The 18,211-nt window shown below is 34.7% G+C and overlaps 5 protein-coding genes across 9 annotated transcripts; 1 reads left to right on the top strand and 4 right to left on the bottom strand.

The window, feature by feature from the left end:
- Positions 1–575: 575 nt before the first annotated feature.
- On the bottom strand, positions 576–2,412 carry LOC660163 (alpha-L-fucosidase). Of its 2 annotated transcripts, XM_008192662.3 has the most exons (6): positions 2,261–2,412; positions 1,963–2,214; positions 1,772–1,910; positions 1,619–1,725; positions 760–1,568; positions 576–713 (listed from the first exon to the last, which is right to left on the bottom strand). In XM_008192662.3, coding segments are annotated over exons 1-6 (1,401 nt in total). In that variant the 5' UTR covers positions 2,262–2,412; the 3' UTR covers positions 576–620. The 2 variants fall into 2 exon arrangements, with proteins under 2 accessions (XP_008190884.1, XP_971511.1); XM_966418.4 differs by having other exon boundaries at positions 1,963–2,392.
- Positions 2,413–4,045: 1,633 nt separating this feature from the next.
- On the bottom strand, positions 4,046–6,296 carry LOC660225 (alpha-L-fucosidase). Of its 4 annotated transcripts, none has more exons than XM_008192663.3 (8): positions 6,148–6,296; positions 5,550–5,794; positions 5,360–5,498; positions 5,199–5,305; positions 4,790–5,152; positions 4,601–4,741; positions 4,244–4,554; positions 4,046–4,194 (listed from the first exon to the last, which is right to left on the bottom strand). In XM_008192663.3, exons 2-8 carry the CDS (start codon positions 5,746–5,748, stop codon positions 4,090–4,092), a joined length of 1,365 nt encoding a protein of 454 aa, XP_008190885.1. In that variant the 5' UTR covers positions 5,749–5,794; positions 6,148–6,296; the 3' UTR covers positions 4,046–4,089. The 4 variants fall into 4 exon arrangements, with proteins under 4 accessions (XP_008190885.1, XP_008190886.1, XP_008190887.1 ...); XM_008192664.3 differs by having other exon boundaries at positions 5,550–5,776; positions 6,148–6,295; XM_008192665.3 differs by having other exon boundaries at positions 5,550–5,772; positions 6,148–6,293.
- Positions 6,297–7,497: 1,201 nt separating this feature from the next.
- Positions 7,498–10,367, bottom strand: LOC660286 (alpha-L-fucosidase). The gene is made up of 6 exons (XM_966529.5): positions 10,258–10,367; positions 8,941–9,243; positions 8,757–8,895; positions 8,600–8,706; positions 7,730–8,547; positions 7,498–7,681 (listed from the first exon to the last, which is right to left on the bottom strand). Exons 2-6 carry the CDS (start codon positions 9,143–9,145, stop codon positions 7,577–7,579), a joined length of 1,374 nt encoding a protein of 457 aa, XP_971622.1. The 5' UTR covers positions 9,146–9,243; positions 10,258–10,367; the 3' UTR covers positions 7,498–7,576.
- A 520-nt stretch (positions 10,368–10,887) lies between these two features.
- On the bottom strand, positions 10,888–12,095 carry LOC660344 (uncharacterized protein). Its single transcript, XM_966582.3, has 3 exons — positions 11,945–12,095; positions 11,832–11,891; positions 10,888–11,773 (listed from the first exon to the last, which is right to left on the bottom strand). Exons 1-3 carry the CDS (start codon positions 12,038–12,040, stop codon positions 10,928–10,930), a joined length of 1,002 nt encoding a protein of 333 aa, XP_971675.1. The 5' UTR covers positions 12,041–12,095; the 3' UTR covers positions 10,888–10,927.
- A 32-nt stretch (positions 12,096–12,127) lies between these two features.
- LOC660405 (uncharacterized protein) lies at positions 12,128–18,094 on the top strand. Its single transcript, XM_966636.4, has 10 exons — positions 12,128–12,692; positions 12,899–12,989; positions 14,312–14,416; positions 14,468–14,627; positions 14,676–14,822; positions 14,870–15,048; positions 15,101–15,440; positions 17,449–17,604; positions 17,654–17,760; positions 17,818–18,094. The coding sequence occupies exons 1-10, from the start codon at positions 12,568–12,570 to the stop codon at positions 17,986–17,988; spliced, it is 1,581 nt and encodes a 526-aa protein (XP_971729.2). The 5' UTR covers positions 12,128–12,567; the 3' UTR covers positions 17,989–18,094.
- Positions 18,095–18,211: the final 117 nt, after the last annotated feature.

The raw sequence follows: 18,211 nt of genomic DNA, 5'->3' as shown, positions 1-18,211 counted from the left end.
TTATTTGGTTGTTTACTTTCTCCAAAAGTAGCAAAGCCACCGGAGATAATAGATATGTTAGATAATAACAACGTGTGACTGGTCGCGTGACTAAAAGTGTTCTAATTATTTATTTTAAATAGATGAAAAATTTATAACCCGACCTGCCCTGGGCAAAAATTCGCTCATTTTTATCTTATAAGTATGTAGATAAATTTTTAATTTCAGTGAGCTTTTTAGGCGGTGCAATAATTTTACTAAAATACACACTAAACATCTTTTTCTTAATGCCATAATGTTACAATCAAGATGTTTGTTAAAACTTTTTTTTCAGCTCTTACCGATTTTGAATAATCTTTGAAAAATTCTTTATTTTCGTTTTTTCAACCCCTTCCCGGGAATTAAATTGGGAAATTCTTTAATTAAACGTTTTTAAATACCTCACAGTAACTTATTGCGGTTGTAGTGCGTTCAAGCAATTCACTATAATTTAGGCAAATAATTTCTTACGTGGAAACGTTTTCTGTATTTAATAATAATAATGTCAACAAAATGCACGTAAAAATCGTTAATAAAAAAAAAGAAATAGAACGATAGAACTACCAAAAAGTTTATTGTAAGGTTTTGAGCATAAAAAAACATCACTTGGTGATTTTCAAGACCCAGGCCCACTGACTCGTCACCGTGGCTTTATTTGGAAACTGGATGCTCACGCTTTTTGCATCGATATTCCACTAAAAATTTAAATAAAACACTTTGCAGATACATTGAAATAAAAACCTTCAATTCCGATTTGTAACCCAACATTGTTACGTTTGCATTAGATTCGGAAAAAAGCCCAAATACTGATTCCAACTCAAGAACATTTTTTTCAGGCCATTGTAAAACAATAGCATACACCGTATTCAAACTATTGGTCGTGTACCAAACTCCAGGTGTCAGAGTATCATTTTGCGCCTTCCACGGTTTACTACTGTAAATAGCTTCACCATTTATCGAAAGCCAATTTCCTAAATCTGTTAATCGTTGCTGAAATATTGGTATAATGGTGCCTTCTTTAGTTGGCCCTACATTAATGAGAAGGTTTCCTCCGCAGCTAATTGTTTCGGCCAAAGTTTGGATTAAATCGTGGGTTGTGAGATATGACGTTATATTGGCGTTGCGTCTGTACCCCCATGATTCTTTGTCAAGCGTCATTGCATTTTCCCATTTGTGCGACTGCAAAACCCCGGGGTTATACCTGTCTTTGCACGAATAAAAATCGCCGTGTTTGCACGGAATCCCAATCCCCCATCTATCATTAACGAGAATTTCATTTTTTACCGGACTTTCGTTATAAAGCCAGGCTAAAAACTCAGTCGATCTGAAATAAGTATCGTTTGCCTCCCAGTCACCGTCAGACCATAATATTGAAGGCTCGTAATTGTTGATGAGTTCGTACATCTCCGGCAGCATTTTATTATTGACGAATTCTTGGCTCTGGAACGAGTTGTTCTTATCCGAAAGGTACAAAGGGTTGAACCACTCGTACAGCGAGTGGTACAGACCAAATCTCAGGCCTTTGCTCCGCACTCCTTTTGCCAAATCACCTGCGAAAACTCGTTAATTTTCAGCCGTGTTTGTTTGTTTCTAATCTAACCGATTAAATCTCGATGAGGCCCGATGTCTTGGGCATTCCACCCGAAGGAGTATTTCGAGGGCCAAAGGGCGTAGCCTTCGTGGTGTTTGCTTGTGAGAACCACGTATCTAGAATGTGTGTTAGTGAAGTGCAATTAAAATGGGAGATAATCACTTGGCTCCTGATTTTTTGAACAGTTGGGCCCACTCATCTGGGTCGAAAAACTCCGCTGTGAAATCCTTGGCAAATTCCTGGTACGACCAACCCGGGGGATAATTTTTCTCAATGAAGTCTACAAATTCTGGTTCTTCACCTACCAACAAAACGAGTGGTGGTTGCATTTTTTGTAACAGGAAATATAATACCTTTCCAATAAGCCCAAAACCACTCGCCCCCAAAACTGGGAACTGAGAACACTCCCCAGTGGAGGAAAATTCCGATTTTGGCCTCATCGAACCATGATGGGATGGGGCGAGTGTCCAGACTGTCCCATGTGGGTTCGTAGTGGGTGTCTCCAGGTACTTGGACAGTTTGGGGAGTGTTGGCGATCGTATTACCGGTAATAGCAAGCAGTAAACAACAGTAGAGGTTTTGTTTCATCTTGGTTTGTCGAAACACTGGTGGTTTTAGATAACAATTGACCTAAACACTTGGTGAACTCACTTGCTACGTCATGTATTTCTTTGTTTGCATGCAAGAGATAGATTTTTGGTTATGCTTTTCTTTATCAAATCATGACTGAAGTACTTATACGATTAATATGTTTGTTAGTGTTTTATTATGGTCCTTGACCATCAATAAGTCTTCATCAGTTAGAGTACTTTGAGAGTTAATATTGTTTCTCGTTAGATCGTATCATTTTATCTCTTATTATTTGACGAGACCTTGTTCCATTTGATTGTTACATTTTGAAAAACAACAACATAATGATGTTTGAATTCTAATCACGTCTGATTATCTACAAATGCCAACCCATATGTGAACAGTGGGCAAAAGTTTAGAACTTCTTATAAGAAATAATAATCTGTATTAAAATCAGTTTTTTGCTTCATATTAATTTTATTCTGGCCTAGACAATTATTTTTTATGAATTTGTTTGATTTTTGGGTTCATTTTAATTTTAATTTGGATTGATAATAATATGTGTCATCCGTCATTATATTAAATGTTATATCGCTCTTAAACTTCTGGGCTCCAAATATAATCTTAAATATAAAGTTTAAACTTCGGAAAAAAGTTTGTGAGAATCTTGTGTTTTCGTTTATAAATTATGGGGTCATTATTTACCATCTTTGCTTCAAATATCGTCTGCAAAAAAATCAAAAACAATTGCTGCCGTTTTATTTAATTTTTTTTTTGATTGAAGCTTTTTTTATGTCATTTGTCTGTATTATTTATCGCTTATTCTTAACATCGACACCTCTCTACCTAAGAAGTAAGTTTTATTCTAGAAAAAGCATTCTCGCTGTCAAAACCAATAATTGCTGACTGTTGTTGATAATAACTTAAGTGCTAAAGATTTTTGCTTTTCTTTTTTTTACCTTTCATCTTAAAGAATTCTTTCTTATTTTTTGTTTTTTGAGAGACTGGCAATGGTTTTTCTTTTCAGTTTTCAGTTCCTAGGTAATTTCTAAATTGATTTTATTTCTTTATTGTTTATAATTTTATTTTTATTTTGTTATTATTTTCTATTTTCTGTTATTTTTCTTTGAGGTTAATTTGAATATCTTCAAACTAGACTTTGCTTTCCCATCTGTTCATCAGTTGTTTAATTTTATTCAGTGAAGGTCTTTTATTTTTATTATTATTATTACTATTATTGTTATTATTATTATTATTATTATTATTATTATTATTATTATTATTATTAATTGAAAACCCAATAATTTGTAGTAGCAAATGTTTAACAGGCATTCAGAATCATGCCAAAAGTGTATTTAATATTTCTTTAGTTGGTATAATTTTAAATACAATAGTTTTTTTCTTTTTCTAACAAACATTAAAAAAAATAAACAAAAGTTTTTGTTGGAAGAACTGTATTCGTTTAGAATAACTTTCATATTTATTCCTTACTTTTGGGGGAGACAAAGGTAGCCTTCTGTTTTAGCGTGAAGGAAAGTTTTCCTTGTATTTTTTACGAAAAGATTTTTCCGTTTCTTTGTTCAAGAGAACTTTAACTTAAGTATCTTGTTGTAAATTTTTATATTTTTGAACTAGTTTGAACGTTAACTTTTTCTTACTTAAAAAAACTAAACGAAAAGTTATTTGAAATGAAAAACTGTGAATTGTGAATCAGTTTGACATAAAACTGCACCTTTGTTATTTGTTATTGCTTATTTATTCAAATAATTGTATGTACTAATTTCCCGGCGCATCCACCATAATTGAGACCAAGGCAGGTAAACAAAAACTGGGACAGGTGATACTTTTTTAATAAAAAAGCAGTCACAAATTCACTACAACTTTATTATCACATTTCAATAAAAAAATTATTAAGAACCAGGCGTGATTTTGAGCACCCAAGCCCACTCACTTTCAACACTTGCTCTATCCGGAAAAGTCACAGCTACCAGATTAGTCGTATCAACAACTTCAGCCTAAAACAAACACGAGTTAAACGAAATTGTATTTCATCGTTTGTCATACCTCAAGATCCCCATTTTCATTCCCAAGCATCGTAACTTGAGTGGTTTTACCATTGTCAAAGAGAGACTTTGCCGAGCCCAAGTACAGAACATTATCAATCGGCCAGTTTAAAACTATTGCATACACCACTGGATCTTTAGCTGTGTACCAGACTCCAGAAGTGAAAGAGTCGTTTTGTACACTCCAAGCGCTACTTTCGTAAATTGCATCACCGTTAATGGACAACCAAGTTCCAAGATCTAGTAAACGTTCCTGGAAAAGTGGGATAATTGTTCCGGCTTTTGTCGGTCCAACGTTTATTAAAATATTCCCTAAATGAAACGATTAGAATTTGTGAAACTAAAATCCAGGGTTTACCTCCACAACTAATGGTTTCGGCAAGTGTGGTAATCAGTTCATGTGTCGTTAGGAATTCGTCGAGATCGGCATTTCTTCTATAACCCCAAGATTTTTTGTCAATTGTCATGCAGTTTTCCCACTTGTGGGGCAACAAATGTCCTGTAATAAATTTTCCAATAAATTGGTTGTAATTATTGGGAAACTAACCAGGGTTGTATCTATCAGCACAGGTGTAGAAACCCCCATGTTTGCACCCAACGTTACTTCCCCATCTGTCGTTAGTTACGACAAAATCCTTGACAGGGCTTTCATTGTAAAGCCAAGCCAGAAACTCCAGTGACTTCCAGTACGTATCCAAAGCCTCTCCATCTCCATCCGACCATAAAACTTCCGGTTCGTAAGTTTCGACCAATTCTTTCATTTCTGGAATAATTTTATAGTCGACAAATTCAGAAGTCGTGAAATTATTATCCCGATCGCTGTCATACAGGGGGTGAAACCACTCGAACAGAGAGTGGTACAGACCGAAGTGTAGGTCTGTACTGTTCCTAATTGCATCGGCAAGTTCTCCTAAAATTTACAATTAATAAAAATCATGAAACACCAAATGAGAAACCTAGTAGGTCTCTATTGGGCCCCACGTCGTTGGCATTCCAACTGTACGAATATTTCGAAGGCCACATGGCGTAACCTTCGTGATGTTTACTGGTCAGGATAACATATCTACAAAAAAACAGTCGTACAATCAATTCCTCCCGAAATCAATTCCTCTTTTACTTGGCCCCAGATTTGGCAAACAAGTCCGCCCACTGCTCAGGATCGTAGAATTCGGCGGTGAAATCTTTTGCAAAATCTTGATAAGTGAAGTCGGGCGGATAGTTGTCTTGCATAAAGTTCACATACGGTTCTTCTTCATCTGGAAATCGTCAGCTGTATTTTGTGACTTTGGGAGTTAGTAACTACTTGCCTTGCCAGAATTTCCAGAACCATTCGCTCCCGAAACTGGGCACTGAGTAAACGCCCCAGTGGAGGAAAATCCCAACTTTGGCTTTGTCGTACCAGTCGGGCAAAGGGCGGCTGTCGAGGCTCTCCCAAGTTGGCTCATACTGGCCCAAAACTTGGGTTAGTGCACAGGAAAGCAACAGGAAGGGCACGGAGAAAGACATGACTGCTCGGCGTCCTGTAATCAGCTTGCTTTGTTCGGTTATTACGCTATAAATAAGATTGAAATCTCGAGCAGTTCTTATCAGTGGTGTATTGCTACTTATGTGTAAATTTTCCGTTTTTAAGAGCAAGACTGGTGAAGACACAAATTAAATTTAACAAGCTTTTGCGTGTTGGTATTTCGTTTCAAGTTCAACAATTTAGATAACTATAGTTTAAAAAAATACAAATTTTTGTTTGTTTATATTCTACAGTGTACAGTTCTGTTCTAATTCTAATAAATCGGACAAAAATCGGAGCTTGCTTGAATTTTTTACCCCCAATAAATCAGCATCAAAATTTTGAAGCTTTGCCAGGTATGGTCTAAGAAAAAATTGAAATTTAAACTGAATAAAACTTACAGTTCATATCAGTCAGAGCTTTTTAGCAGAGTCTTAACAGGTTTGTCCATGGGTTGCTCAATACCGATACTAAAGCACTTTTAATACTGACATAAAATTACAATTTTCGGGTCCTTTTATACGATTTTTACTGTACGTGTTTGTACAGGTGCATTTCCGATAGTGTTGGACATTATCGAATGATTTTGACTATCTATCGAATGAATCATATTCATTAAAATTCATGCATTATTTGTAATGATGGAATTCTGCTAGTGGAAGTTTTATTTTTATGATAAAGCCGGTAAAGTACTTAATAAAAGTTCAAATGACTTGATTAAATAGATGGAGGTAAAATAGCGGACTGTGCTATGCCTCAGATGTTTCTCCAGCAAAAATTATTCGCCTGAAGATGAACAATAAAGTATCGAAACGTCGCGATGAGTTTAATAATTTTATTCATGGTACATTTCATCTGTGGTCTTATAAAACCATTTTCTACGTAATAACCCATTAAGATTAAACAGAAAATTGTTAATGTTTATAATAACTAATATAGTTATTAAAACTACAATTTGTCGCATTCTGAGCAAATTAAAAGACTGCAAGCAAACATTAGTCAGGCAAATATTTTTCCATAGCAAGTTGGCTTGTAATGTCCCCTTATCTAGACTAGGAATTACGATTTTATAACATTTTTTATAAATTTTATTTTATTATAAATTGTATGTAATAATGTTTTCTAGTTAATTTAGTTGTTGAAAAAAGTATACAGCCTGTTAGAGAATGGTTTAGCAAAAATTTAAAGGTAGATAAGAGAATGCCATAAAAATTAGCGTGTACTTTAAAATTATGGACAAAAAAAGCCACTGTAGTGACTAGCATGTTCACCCCAGTTCTAGCATAATTTTTGTTTTGTAAAATTATACACAAATTTTTACAATTCTAGTTCAACGGTTCTCATAATTTTGGACTTTAATTTCTGTTGTACTTGAGAAAAAACGAAGCTACAAGCAAATGATGTTTATTCGGCATTGGTATTGTGTTCCTATTTATTTCTTAACGAATGAATAAATATTTCATCGAATAATTCAAAAGAGAACATGTGGCGTGCATTCGATTGATAATAATAATATTGGTAGCGGCTTTTACATAATTTAAGATGATTCCTTCCTCTTTTATTATTATTCATTACATTTTAGAAATCCTGGTATAAATTTATAACTTATCGGGGGTTTTTCAGCGCATTATAAAAGAGGTCTTTAGATTTGTTTTTTTTTCTTAATGAAGTTGTGAAGGTATTTTTTTAATGTATGGATTATATGGACAATTGAAATTATGTATAGAAGGTGTAATTTAAAGACAAAACAGTTTTCTGTAATTCTTTATTCAGGAAAAATCTAATTTTGTTACAATACATATTTTTCTTCAAATTTGTTGTAGCTACATTTTAAATCGACTTTGTAGGTACCATTTTAAGAACCCATGCCCACTCACTTGCAACTGTCGCTTTGTCTGGTAAAGTCACAGTGACTTGAGTATCACTTGAATCACTCTGAAACAAATTATTATTTATGTAACCATCGGTTTTGTATTAAATTACCGAAAGAGTTTTATTTTTATTATCTCCTAGAAGCGTCACCGTTGGTTTTGCTTGCGTGAAAAACGTGATAATGTCTGGATGCTCTAAGGACACTACATTTTTACTGGGCCATTCTAGCACTATCGCGTAGACAGTTTCGTTCTTAGCTGTGTACCAGATAGGACTTGGGGAGGTGTCATTTTGTGCAGTCCAGGGCTTACTCTCGTAGATTGCGTCCCCGTTAAGGGACAACCAAGAACCAAGTTGCATTAACCGCTCCTGGAAAATCGGCGAAATTGTGCCTTCTTTGGTCGGCCCAACATTGATAAGAATGTTTCCACCGCAACTAACGGTTTCTACAAGTGTCGTTATCAATTCATGGGGAGTTAGAATGTCGGAAATCACTGCATTTCTTCTGTAGCCCCATGAGGGTTTGTCCACAGTCATAGCGTTTTCCCACTTGTGTGGCAACAAATGTCCCGGGTTGTATCTATCAGAACAAGTGTAAAAACCGCCATGGGTGCACAACGAGTCGTTTCCCCATCTGTCGTTAACCACGATAACGTCTTTGACGGGGCTTTCGTTGTAAAGCCATGCGAGGAATTCCTTTGATTTCCAGTAGGTATCAGGGGCTTCCCATTCACCGTCAGACCAAAGCACCTCCGGTTTGTAAGTGGTGATCAGTTCTTTCATTTCCGGGATTATTTTTGTGTCAACGAAGTTAGAGCTGTTCCAGCCATTGGCTTTGTCTTGCAGATACAGAGGGTGGTACCATTCGAACAATGAGTGGTAAACTCCGAAATGGAGCCCTCTGGCTTTGACACGCTTTGCAAGCTCACCTAAAATTCCAAATCAAATTTCAAGACCCTTTATTTTTTTAGAACTTGCAACCTAAAAGGTCAAGGTGTGGCCCAACATCTTTGGCGTTCCAACTGTAGGAATATTTCGACGGCCACAGGGTGTAGCCTTCGTGGTGTTTACTCGTTAGCACTATGTACCTAATAATTATTCAAGCATTAGATTTTTTGTGTACGTTAGTGTAACGTACTTGGCCCCGGATTTGAGAAAGAGGTTCACCCACATGAAAGGGTCGTAAAATTCGGCGGTAAATTGCTGGGCAAAGTCTTGGTAAGTCCAGTCTGGAGGGTAGTTTTTCTTAATAAACTCGACAGTTTTTTCGTCACCCGCTGGAAGCAAAAATTTTAGTTATTATAACTGGGGTTTGTACCTACATTCCCAGTGACTCCAAAACCATTCGCTCCCGAAACTGGGCACTGAGTAAACACCCCAGTGGAGGAAAATCCCGACTTTGGCTTTGTCGTACCAGTCGGGCAAAGGGCGACCGTCGAGGCTGTCCCAAGTTGGTTCATATTTTGCACTTGAGGCAAATTGTAATCCACACGAAAGTAACAACGTGAAGATAACGGTTTGGACCATGATTGCACCGTTTGAACCACTGTTGTTTGTTGTAATGTTTTCTACTTGTTCTCAACGAGCGATCGGTTGTTATCAAAAATATAATATTGTTTTCTTATCTGTAAGAGTCTTGTTTGTTTCATATGCTAGAGGCAAGAAATTAACTAATCTGTGCAGGACGCAGGGATGGAGTGGAATTCTTTAAAGCTTAAAAATGCACGTCCCATCGCTTTGTCTAGTCTAGTTACATTATTTTTGTTTAGTTAACCTTCGTTAATTTTTTTGCGTCCTGTTTTATTAACAGGATTACTACTATTAAAAAAAAAGATCGAGATGAATAAACTTTGTCCATTGTTGACTTGCTGAGTCTTGTTGAAGGAGAGTTGCTTTGGTAAGCTAAATAATACGATATTCTAAAAAATGGTTTTATTAAAATATAAATTACTGAACTTAATTTAAGATAAATGTTGCAGTTGTGCCGTCTTTTATTTTTTGATGTTTTTATAATTTTGTTGTCATTAGTCCATTCGTACTTCGACACATATCTGTCTTGCAGTCAACTTTAGCAACTTTATTTTAATCAAAATCATTATTTGTTTAACTATTGCTTTAACGGGTACACGTATTTTGTGTCGTAAACAAAGAAACTTTGGTGTTTTCAAGAAAATCTAACAACTAGGGTTTTCATCTCAATTCTATATTTTTTATCATATGTTGTAAAAGCAGAAAGTAGGATAAGGGTATTCCATTTTAATTTTTCAAGTTTCATTGTAAAATCAAAAAAATATTTGTAGTCCCTGAAACTACTACAAGCTCTAATGTAGTGAAGATTTTATATTTTTTTAGATACAATCGTACCTAGTAAATTTTTAAAAAGTTTTTTATGTGAAATTATTTTTAAAATTGAGCAAATCTGACGAATTAACACTTTTGAAACACTGTATTCTTGAAAACAAGCATTCAAAGTTCCATAATTAACTTCACTAATTCGCTGGGACACAAGTGATACAAAATTGAGACTGCAACAGTAGGTAAAAAAGGAGGCAGATGATCGTAAGTCAAATGTTTCTAAAACGCTTCTCCAATATGCAAATGTTATTTTAACGTAAATTTAAGATAAAACAAAAACTTACACTGCTGGGATGGTGGAATGTACGTAAATTTACTACTTATTTGGATTGATTATTGCTCTATTTATAGCCCTCTGCTCACTAGCGATTTTTTAATAGACCAATTTAAATGTTACCCAATGAAATAGTTAACTGTGCGCTCTGCACTTTTAGCGACCGATATGTTTGTGCTTTTTAATTTTCTAACATTGCAGAAAAATGAAAAACAAACGTGTGGGTTAATGCCATTACTAGTCAACGACTGTTTAAAGGACATTTTTTTTTATAAATTCTTTGAAATGTCAACGAACATCCTGAAAAATTCCCCTGATACGTCTATTCCCAACTTGCAGTTTGTTCTTCGTATCACACTAGTATTTAGAAGTTTGTCAGTTACGGAAGATTCTTCTGTAAATTATTTCACCACTCAAGGGTCTGTTCCATATGGAAATACGAAATAAAAGATGCATTTTTACTTATTATACAAACTAACCGGGCAAAGTGTTATTTATTTTGTTATGTAATTTAACTTGAATTAATTTTTGTCGTCGAATAGATTTGTTACAAATTTAAAAATTATTGGAAAAACTCTTAGGGCTGTGGTTATGGTAATGGAATTTTAACTTATTTTGTTACTGAATTAATAAAACAACGTTTGGTTTTTAGTTTTTATTCAAAAAGAATGTCTGAACTTTCAAGAAACAATCTTCTTGTACTGTTCTTTAACTTTCTGGACCATTGTATCTACATACTTACTACAGGTATCATATGCATTTACAAAATTGTCGGAATTTTTAACATAATTCACAACATTAAGTGTAACATTCCCAGTTTTGTCATGAGCAAACCTCACATAACTCCCCACAGTGGTTGCATAAACCTTCAAATTAGGAGACAAAGAATCAACAGCCTTGTAATACAAGTCTACACAAGAATTTTCAATAGTACGCGTACGTTCATATTTTACAGAAGTTAACACAAACAGAACCGACAAAGTAAGAAATAATAACGTAAAAATCAATTTAATGAAAGAGGACGCTTTTCCAGTATTCTTCGGCGAAGGTGGCGCTTTTTTATTCTTTTTGTTCGCTAACTTTGGCGGGTTTTCTTTAACAGGCCCGTTTTCCTTTTTCTGTTTGGTCTTCTCCTTCTTTTTACTCTTCTTGTTGTTATCCATTTGTTTCTGATTCACTTCAAGCTGCTTCTGTCGTTGCTTTTGCCGACTTTCTAAATCATTAGCGATCTGCTCCTGCACTTGAGTGAAGAAACTCACAACATCCTTTGCACAACTCTGACACTGTTTGGCGTCCAGACAAGGCCCTGCGACTTTGGCGACCGCTGGCACCAAGGGGTTATCTTTCAAATCCAACCACTTCAGAGCCTTGAACTTGTGGAAGCTCAGAGGCAGGTATTGCAGTTGGTTTTGGTACAAATCAAGATACTTAAGCTTGACCAAATCCCCGAAATCCTCCGGTAGCTCGCTCAGCTGGTTCTTGCTCAGATCGAGCTTCGTTAGGTGGGTTAGTGTCGCGAAGTTGCCCTGGAACGCAAAAATATGGCGAAATTGTGCCTTTTCGAAGCAACGATTTGGCGCTTACTGGCAAAGTTTTCAAGTGGTTGTTTGATAGGTCCAAGCTGGTGGCCTTCTTGAACACTGCCTGCAAAGCAAAGGGGCGTTTTTATGTCATAATTAAGGTGGAAACATCGTTACGATTTCTTTAACAGGAACATCTTGTAAATCTGACATGCTAAGGTCAATTTCTCCATCAGAAACGCGCTCTTTTACATTGATTTTTGACGGTGCCATTGCAAATCGTAATAATCTTACGAGTTTATGTTATCAATTAATAGAAAAATAGAAAACTAACCAAGAATTGAAAATCCACGTCACTGCTCCACTTCCACGAAAACGCAACTGTCAACGTGACAATCGCGCAGTGGTGCCAAAATCGCTCGCTAAGTCACCAAAGGCAGGGAGAAAGTGGCGAAACCAGTTTCCTTTAGCCCAAATTATTATGTAACACTCATTTTGGGTCAAAACGTATTATATGTGCAATAATTCAAGAGTGAAAATGAAAGTCGATTAGTTTTAATTTATTAGCGATGTTTTGGCAATCCTGAGTGGTTGCGTCAACGTGATGCGCATTTTGTCAAAATATTGTCATTTTTAATTGGCAAAATATTTCGGAAAATTTTGCGTTTCATTAGTGCTTTCCACCGATTTTTGTTTAGTGTTTGTGTAAGCGGTTAAGTAACCACGTTACATGACCGTATTATGGTGCATATATGAGGTGTTGTTACGGTCCTGAGTGAAAATTTCAACCCCTACATTCCATGGGATCTTACACTTCGAGGAGAATGGAAGAAAATGATCTGAACTCGAGATCTGGGTCCGAAGACGATTCTGATTACGAGACTGAACATCAGTATGCAGCCTTGCTGCAAAGTTTGATAAATAGGTGAGAGAATTCTTCCATGAAAATGTCATTGTACTTGCTGCTAAATATAGTGTAAAATTCAGGCTGAATTATTTATTTTCCGCGACAATGAACGATATTGATTTAACGTGTACAAATTACATAAACAAACCCGGTTTTTTTTCATTGTTTGTTACGTTTTTCCTATTATTTTGGTCAAAGGGGTAATAAATGTGCAACTTTTTCAGTGGTCAAGTGGAGATTATGGACGCAGATTATCTCACAGATGGTCCCAAAGTGCCAAAAATTAAATTTAAGCCAAACACTTCCATTCTTGATGTAAGTAATTTTATAATTTTTATTTTCAGACTGAGTACTACCTAGTCTCCGGTAAATCCCCTAAACTTTTTATGTATACTACATTACTACATTTTACATTTTTTTGTTTTAATTTCCCTTTAAATAAAAAATAGTTAGCTTCAAAATTTTCATTTCCTTTAGTTGAGGCTTTCAGCTAATTCTTTAAAGAGATTATTTCCCAAAAATCTCTATTAATACATTTATACAGGGTCGCTAAAAAGTATGGATACAGTTAAATATTTTCAGAACGGTTTAACAGAAAACCTTGAAATTAGGGAAACAGTTAAAAATGTTTAAATTCTATCATTTGAGAGGTTTTTTAAATCTCTATCGTCATTTATTTTGAAAATAGAAGGCTAACTTAATTTTTTTTAATGGCACGAATATCCACCTTTATTTTTATTAAAAGGTAAAAAAATAAAAATTCAAAAATTCATTTCTGGATTTCTGGAAAAGTAGCTTTGAAAATACTGTTATTTGCGATCTGACATTTGTATATTAGCCAAAAATTAAACTTGCGTGCAATAAATAGGTTAACAATGGTACATTTAAGTAAAACTGAGGGAAAAAAATTCATGTTGGTTGCTCATGGCGACAGAATCCCAAGAAGTTTGTTGGAAACATTTTGAATATTTTTTAATTAAAATGTGTTCTTTTTCAATTATTTTAACAATTATTTTTAACTTTTACCTATTTTAACTCAGAAAAAAATATTATTTAAAAATATTAAATATGACCCTTGTTGCCATTGAAAAAAATCAAGTTAGCCTTGTAGAATTCATATACTCTTAAGCATATACCAAATTTCAATGAGTTTTGATAATAGTTTTTGTTATTCAATATCTTAAAAGAAATGGAAAGAGTAAATGAAAAAATTATAGCTCATATTTATGTAGAATGTCGTTTTTTACGAAAATAATAATGGTTGAGTGTAAATATCTTTGAATTCTTTTTTTTTAGTCTTCGTCCTTTGCCTTTAATTTTGGAGTTACGTTAATATCGGAGTATGAGTGCATGTTTCATCATTAATTATTTGTTTTAAACTGCATTGTAATGGGTAGTTTATACCTTTGTTTGTTGGAGAATTAATGAAATTCTTGGAAGAAATTTTACCAGATAGGTGTACACGCAAATGACATCATTTCGTCAATGCTCTCTTGCATCGGTTTGCAAAATTGCTGAGTAACGTTGTTTAATCATTCGTTTTTTATCAACATTTTGAATGATACGGAAGAAAACAAAATAAACACAAAAATCTGATCTAATATACGTTTCTAATTGTTTTCTTATTATTATTTTAGAAAAGCGAATTTTCATTGTCGACCAAAATGGCTTCAGGTTTAGGACAACAAAGCCGAAAAATTACGTCTTCGCAGAATATATCAGATATGGTTTTAAATAGAGAAGTAAGTTATCTGGCAATTTTAAAAGACCTGACTGTCATAATACAATTTTAGAAAGGCGTGTGTTCTTATAGGAACTTTTCATACGCCGAAAAATGTAGACTAAGCAATAGGTTTTTGCCAAATAGTATGTCGGTGTTGTCTTTTTACAATGGGAAAGTGTTTTGTGGTATTTTCTCGAAAGATGGGAAAATGTTCATAACCGCGTCTCAAGGTTTAACAGATTGGTTGTTTTTCCCGAAATGAGTTTGAAACATTGCAGATCGACAAATCCGATTATACAAGTCGGACGATGCGTCCTACAAACTGTTCAATACTCTGAGTGCAAGAGACATAGGTTGGAGTATAATAGACGTTGCAATAAGTCCCGACCAGAACCAGTTCGTGTATTCGACTTGGTCGTCGTCTTGTAAGTCTCCCCCTGTGGGGAAAAGTCGTGATTGCGTTCAATTCTAGTACATTTATGTTCCGTGAACGAGAGCAGCCACCAGGAGCCCCTCTCTCTCACCAACACCAGTCGCCGTTTCTGCGTCTTTTCCGTCGTATTCTCGTCCGACGGCAAGGAGTTCCTGTGCGGTGCCAACGACGGTTCCTTGTACATTTACGATCTCCAGAGGCGCGGGCGGACGCTAAAGGTGAATAAGGCGACACTTGCGTAAAAATCTCCGACTTGCTGTTTGTATATAGATCCCAGCTCATGAATATGACGTTAATAGTGTTGCTTTCGCTGACGATTCTTCCCATATAATTTACAGCGGTGGAGATGACGGTTTGATTAAGGTTTGGGACAGGAGGACGTTGGATGAGTCGTCGGTTAAACCGGTCGGAAAACTGGCCGGACACATGGACGGGATCACGTTCATCGATTCGAGAGGGGACGGAAGACACTTGATTTCCAACAGCAAAGACCAGAGCATTAAGCTGTGGGATGTTAGGATTTTCTCCGGGGAAAGGGCCGCCGAAAAGTCGCTCAAGGCTGTGCACGAGCAGACGTGGGATTATAGGTGGCAGCAGGTTCCTAAAAGACGTAAGTAAACATTAACTTTGTTGAAGAATCTCAAAACAGAATTTTAATGTCGAAGCACAGTTTGGGAGAATGTAACAAACAATACAGTTATTGAAATCTACGTTACTCAAATTTTTATTAAGGGAAAACTTCGTTTAAAAATCAATTTAATACTTTAAAATCATCTGTAAATTTATAAGTATTTCTTCAGAAAAAAATGGGACAATTCTTTTAGTCTGGTCTGCTATTTTTATTTCGTAGTTTTACGTTAATGAGTGACAATTTTTAACACAATATTTATTTAACAAGCATATCCGTTACTCATTTCGCCGGGTTGTTTTAAATTTTCTGTGAAAAGCATAGAATCTTAAAAATTCAATAATTTTAATAGTGTTTTTTTTGGATTAAGGATTTTTATTCAACAGTTGCTTCATGAACTACAATACCTTATTATTGTTAAATTCTGAATTGAATTTAATATGAAACAATTTCAATCAAGGTTTCAATAGGGTACCTATTTTTGAACTATTTATTAGATTATTTAATACTGATTTAAAAGTTTTATGTATTAATTCAATTGGCTATTGTTATGTATTATCAACGGTTGTGGATGTATTTTTTTAATAATATGTGTGTAAAACAGAACATGAATTGCATTTTTAACAAAAATGGATAATAGTAGATAAATTATATCAGACAAAAGAATGTTTATCTTGTGTATAATTTTATCGCATATTGTGTTTGTTTCGTATTTGTTTCGTACTTACAGGATCAAGCCGTGCATAATAAAAAAATAATAATAATACACCTACGGTAATTGGTCAACTTTTGCAATAATTTTGATCTGAATTATTTTTATGAAAAATCTCTTAATATCGTTCCAAAATATCGTTTTTTAAAGAAAAAAAATTAAAGTTATGTTTCTAAGTAATGAGAAAATTCAACTGAAATGCAAACCTAAAAATTATTTCTCTTAAGCTTACAACAAATATTATTTGCAAATCATTGTTAAACGTACTTCAAATTCAATTTCACAAAACGGCGTTCTATTTTTGATAATTTTGAGTTGTTTATTTTTGTTAAAATTTTCTAGTTATAATAAAATTTTTACTCAGCGTAATTTTTTGTGTCCCGTCCGTAATCTCACTATTTTTCATTTTTGCCATACACTTCCCCTATATTAAGTGTTTTCTTAAAAAAACATTCTTAATATTTCTATGAGTAAATTGATCTAGCACCTGTAACATATTTTTGTTACATACTTTGAAAGGTTTTTTTATTTATTTTAGACTTAATTTTTACTAAGCGTATTCGTGTCCCGTCCGTAATCAATTATTATTATTTATAACTATTTTGCCTTCAAATTGTTAAATTTAATGGTTTAAATTAATATCACCTATCAACTGTATTATTATACTTTTTTTAAAATTATGAAAATTATGTCTCGTCCGTAATCAATCATAGAATGACTGAATAATACGAATAGTACTTAGAAACGAACAATCTTAAAATGCAGACGATACCTTTAAGTTGTTTATAGTAAGTAAAAAAAATTCTGGACGTAACAATAATCTCTAAAAATATCCCTAACTTTTTTCGCGCAGTGTATTTGCAATTTTCTTAAAAATTTTCAGAATTTTTTGGATGAGAAATGAAAAATTACTCTAATATCAACAGCCCACATTTATTTATTTTTAATTTAACTGTAGGTTCGTTGTCATCAACTACAATGTCTCACTAAATAGTCCTATACATGTGTTGAGAAGACCATATAAATAAATTAAAATTAAATCTTTGCAACTATTAAATGTCGTACATTCTCGTAAACACTCAGACGTAGAATTTTTTGTCAGCGATAAATGTAAGTGTGGTTTGGTTCAAGTCAAACAAATGAAAATTGTGTAACTTACTTTCTTGTTCAAATAGTTTTCTTTTGAAAAACAATTGGAATAATTAAATTTTTTTAACCACTTCGCAAAGCTTTGTTTTTGTGCCCCACGTCCAACTTTGGAGGTTTTCTTGCTTGCAGTGTTTACTTCCAAAGACAAACTAGAAGGCGACACATCAATCATGACCTACCGAGGCCACGTCGTAATAAAAACCCTCGTGAGGTGCAGGTTTTCACCAGTGGAGACGACGGGCCAAAGATTCATTTACACAGGATCTGGGACAGGCGATCTCATTAGTAACTTTTTCAAAAATGTGCGACCACTCTTACATTTTCTGAATTTCAGTTTACGATTCCCTTACCGGCAAAATAGAGGAATTTGTTCACGGACACAAGGCCTGCGTTAGGGATGTGGCGTGGCATCCTTACAGAAACGAAATACTCACATCTGCCGTAAGTCCAGTGAATTATTGCGATTAAAAAGTCCTGTTCTGTATCGGGTTGTTTCAGTGGGATGGCAGAGTTGGCCGATGGACTTACGTGGACAAAGACGCGTTACATCAAAACGCTTGTGAGAGAAATCGCCGGTCCAATTACGGGCCAAAGCCACAATCCGCTCTGACGCCGCCAAGACGCAGTGAGCGACTCGCTTTAAAAAAGCAGTTGATGGGTGCGGATTGAGTTAGTTATGCATGCATTAAAATCAAATTTTTTAAAGATATTTTTATGGAGTAATTTGAGATTTGTAAGAGTACAACTAAAAATACAATAAAAACAATTAAACTAATTGAAAACTTGGATAAAAAACATTCAGCCAGTCACTCAAAGCGAATCAAGCTTTGAATATGAATTAATCAATCACAATCAAATGGTAACAAACGTGAGTATAATGAGATCAAAAAGT

Source organism: Tribolium castaneum, chromosome 1 (assembly GCF_031307605.1).
Source record: "Tribolium castaneum strain GA2 chromosome 1, icTriCast1.1, whole genome shotgun sequence".
Lineage (NCBI taxonomy): Eukaryota > Metazoa > Arthropoda > Insecta > Coleoptera > Tenebrionidae > Tribolium > Tribolium castaneum.
This window is presented reverse-complemented; position numbering and strand designations above follow the sequence as displayed.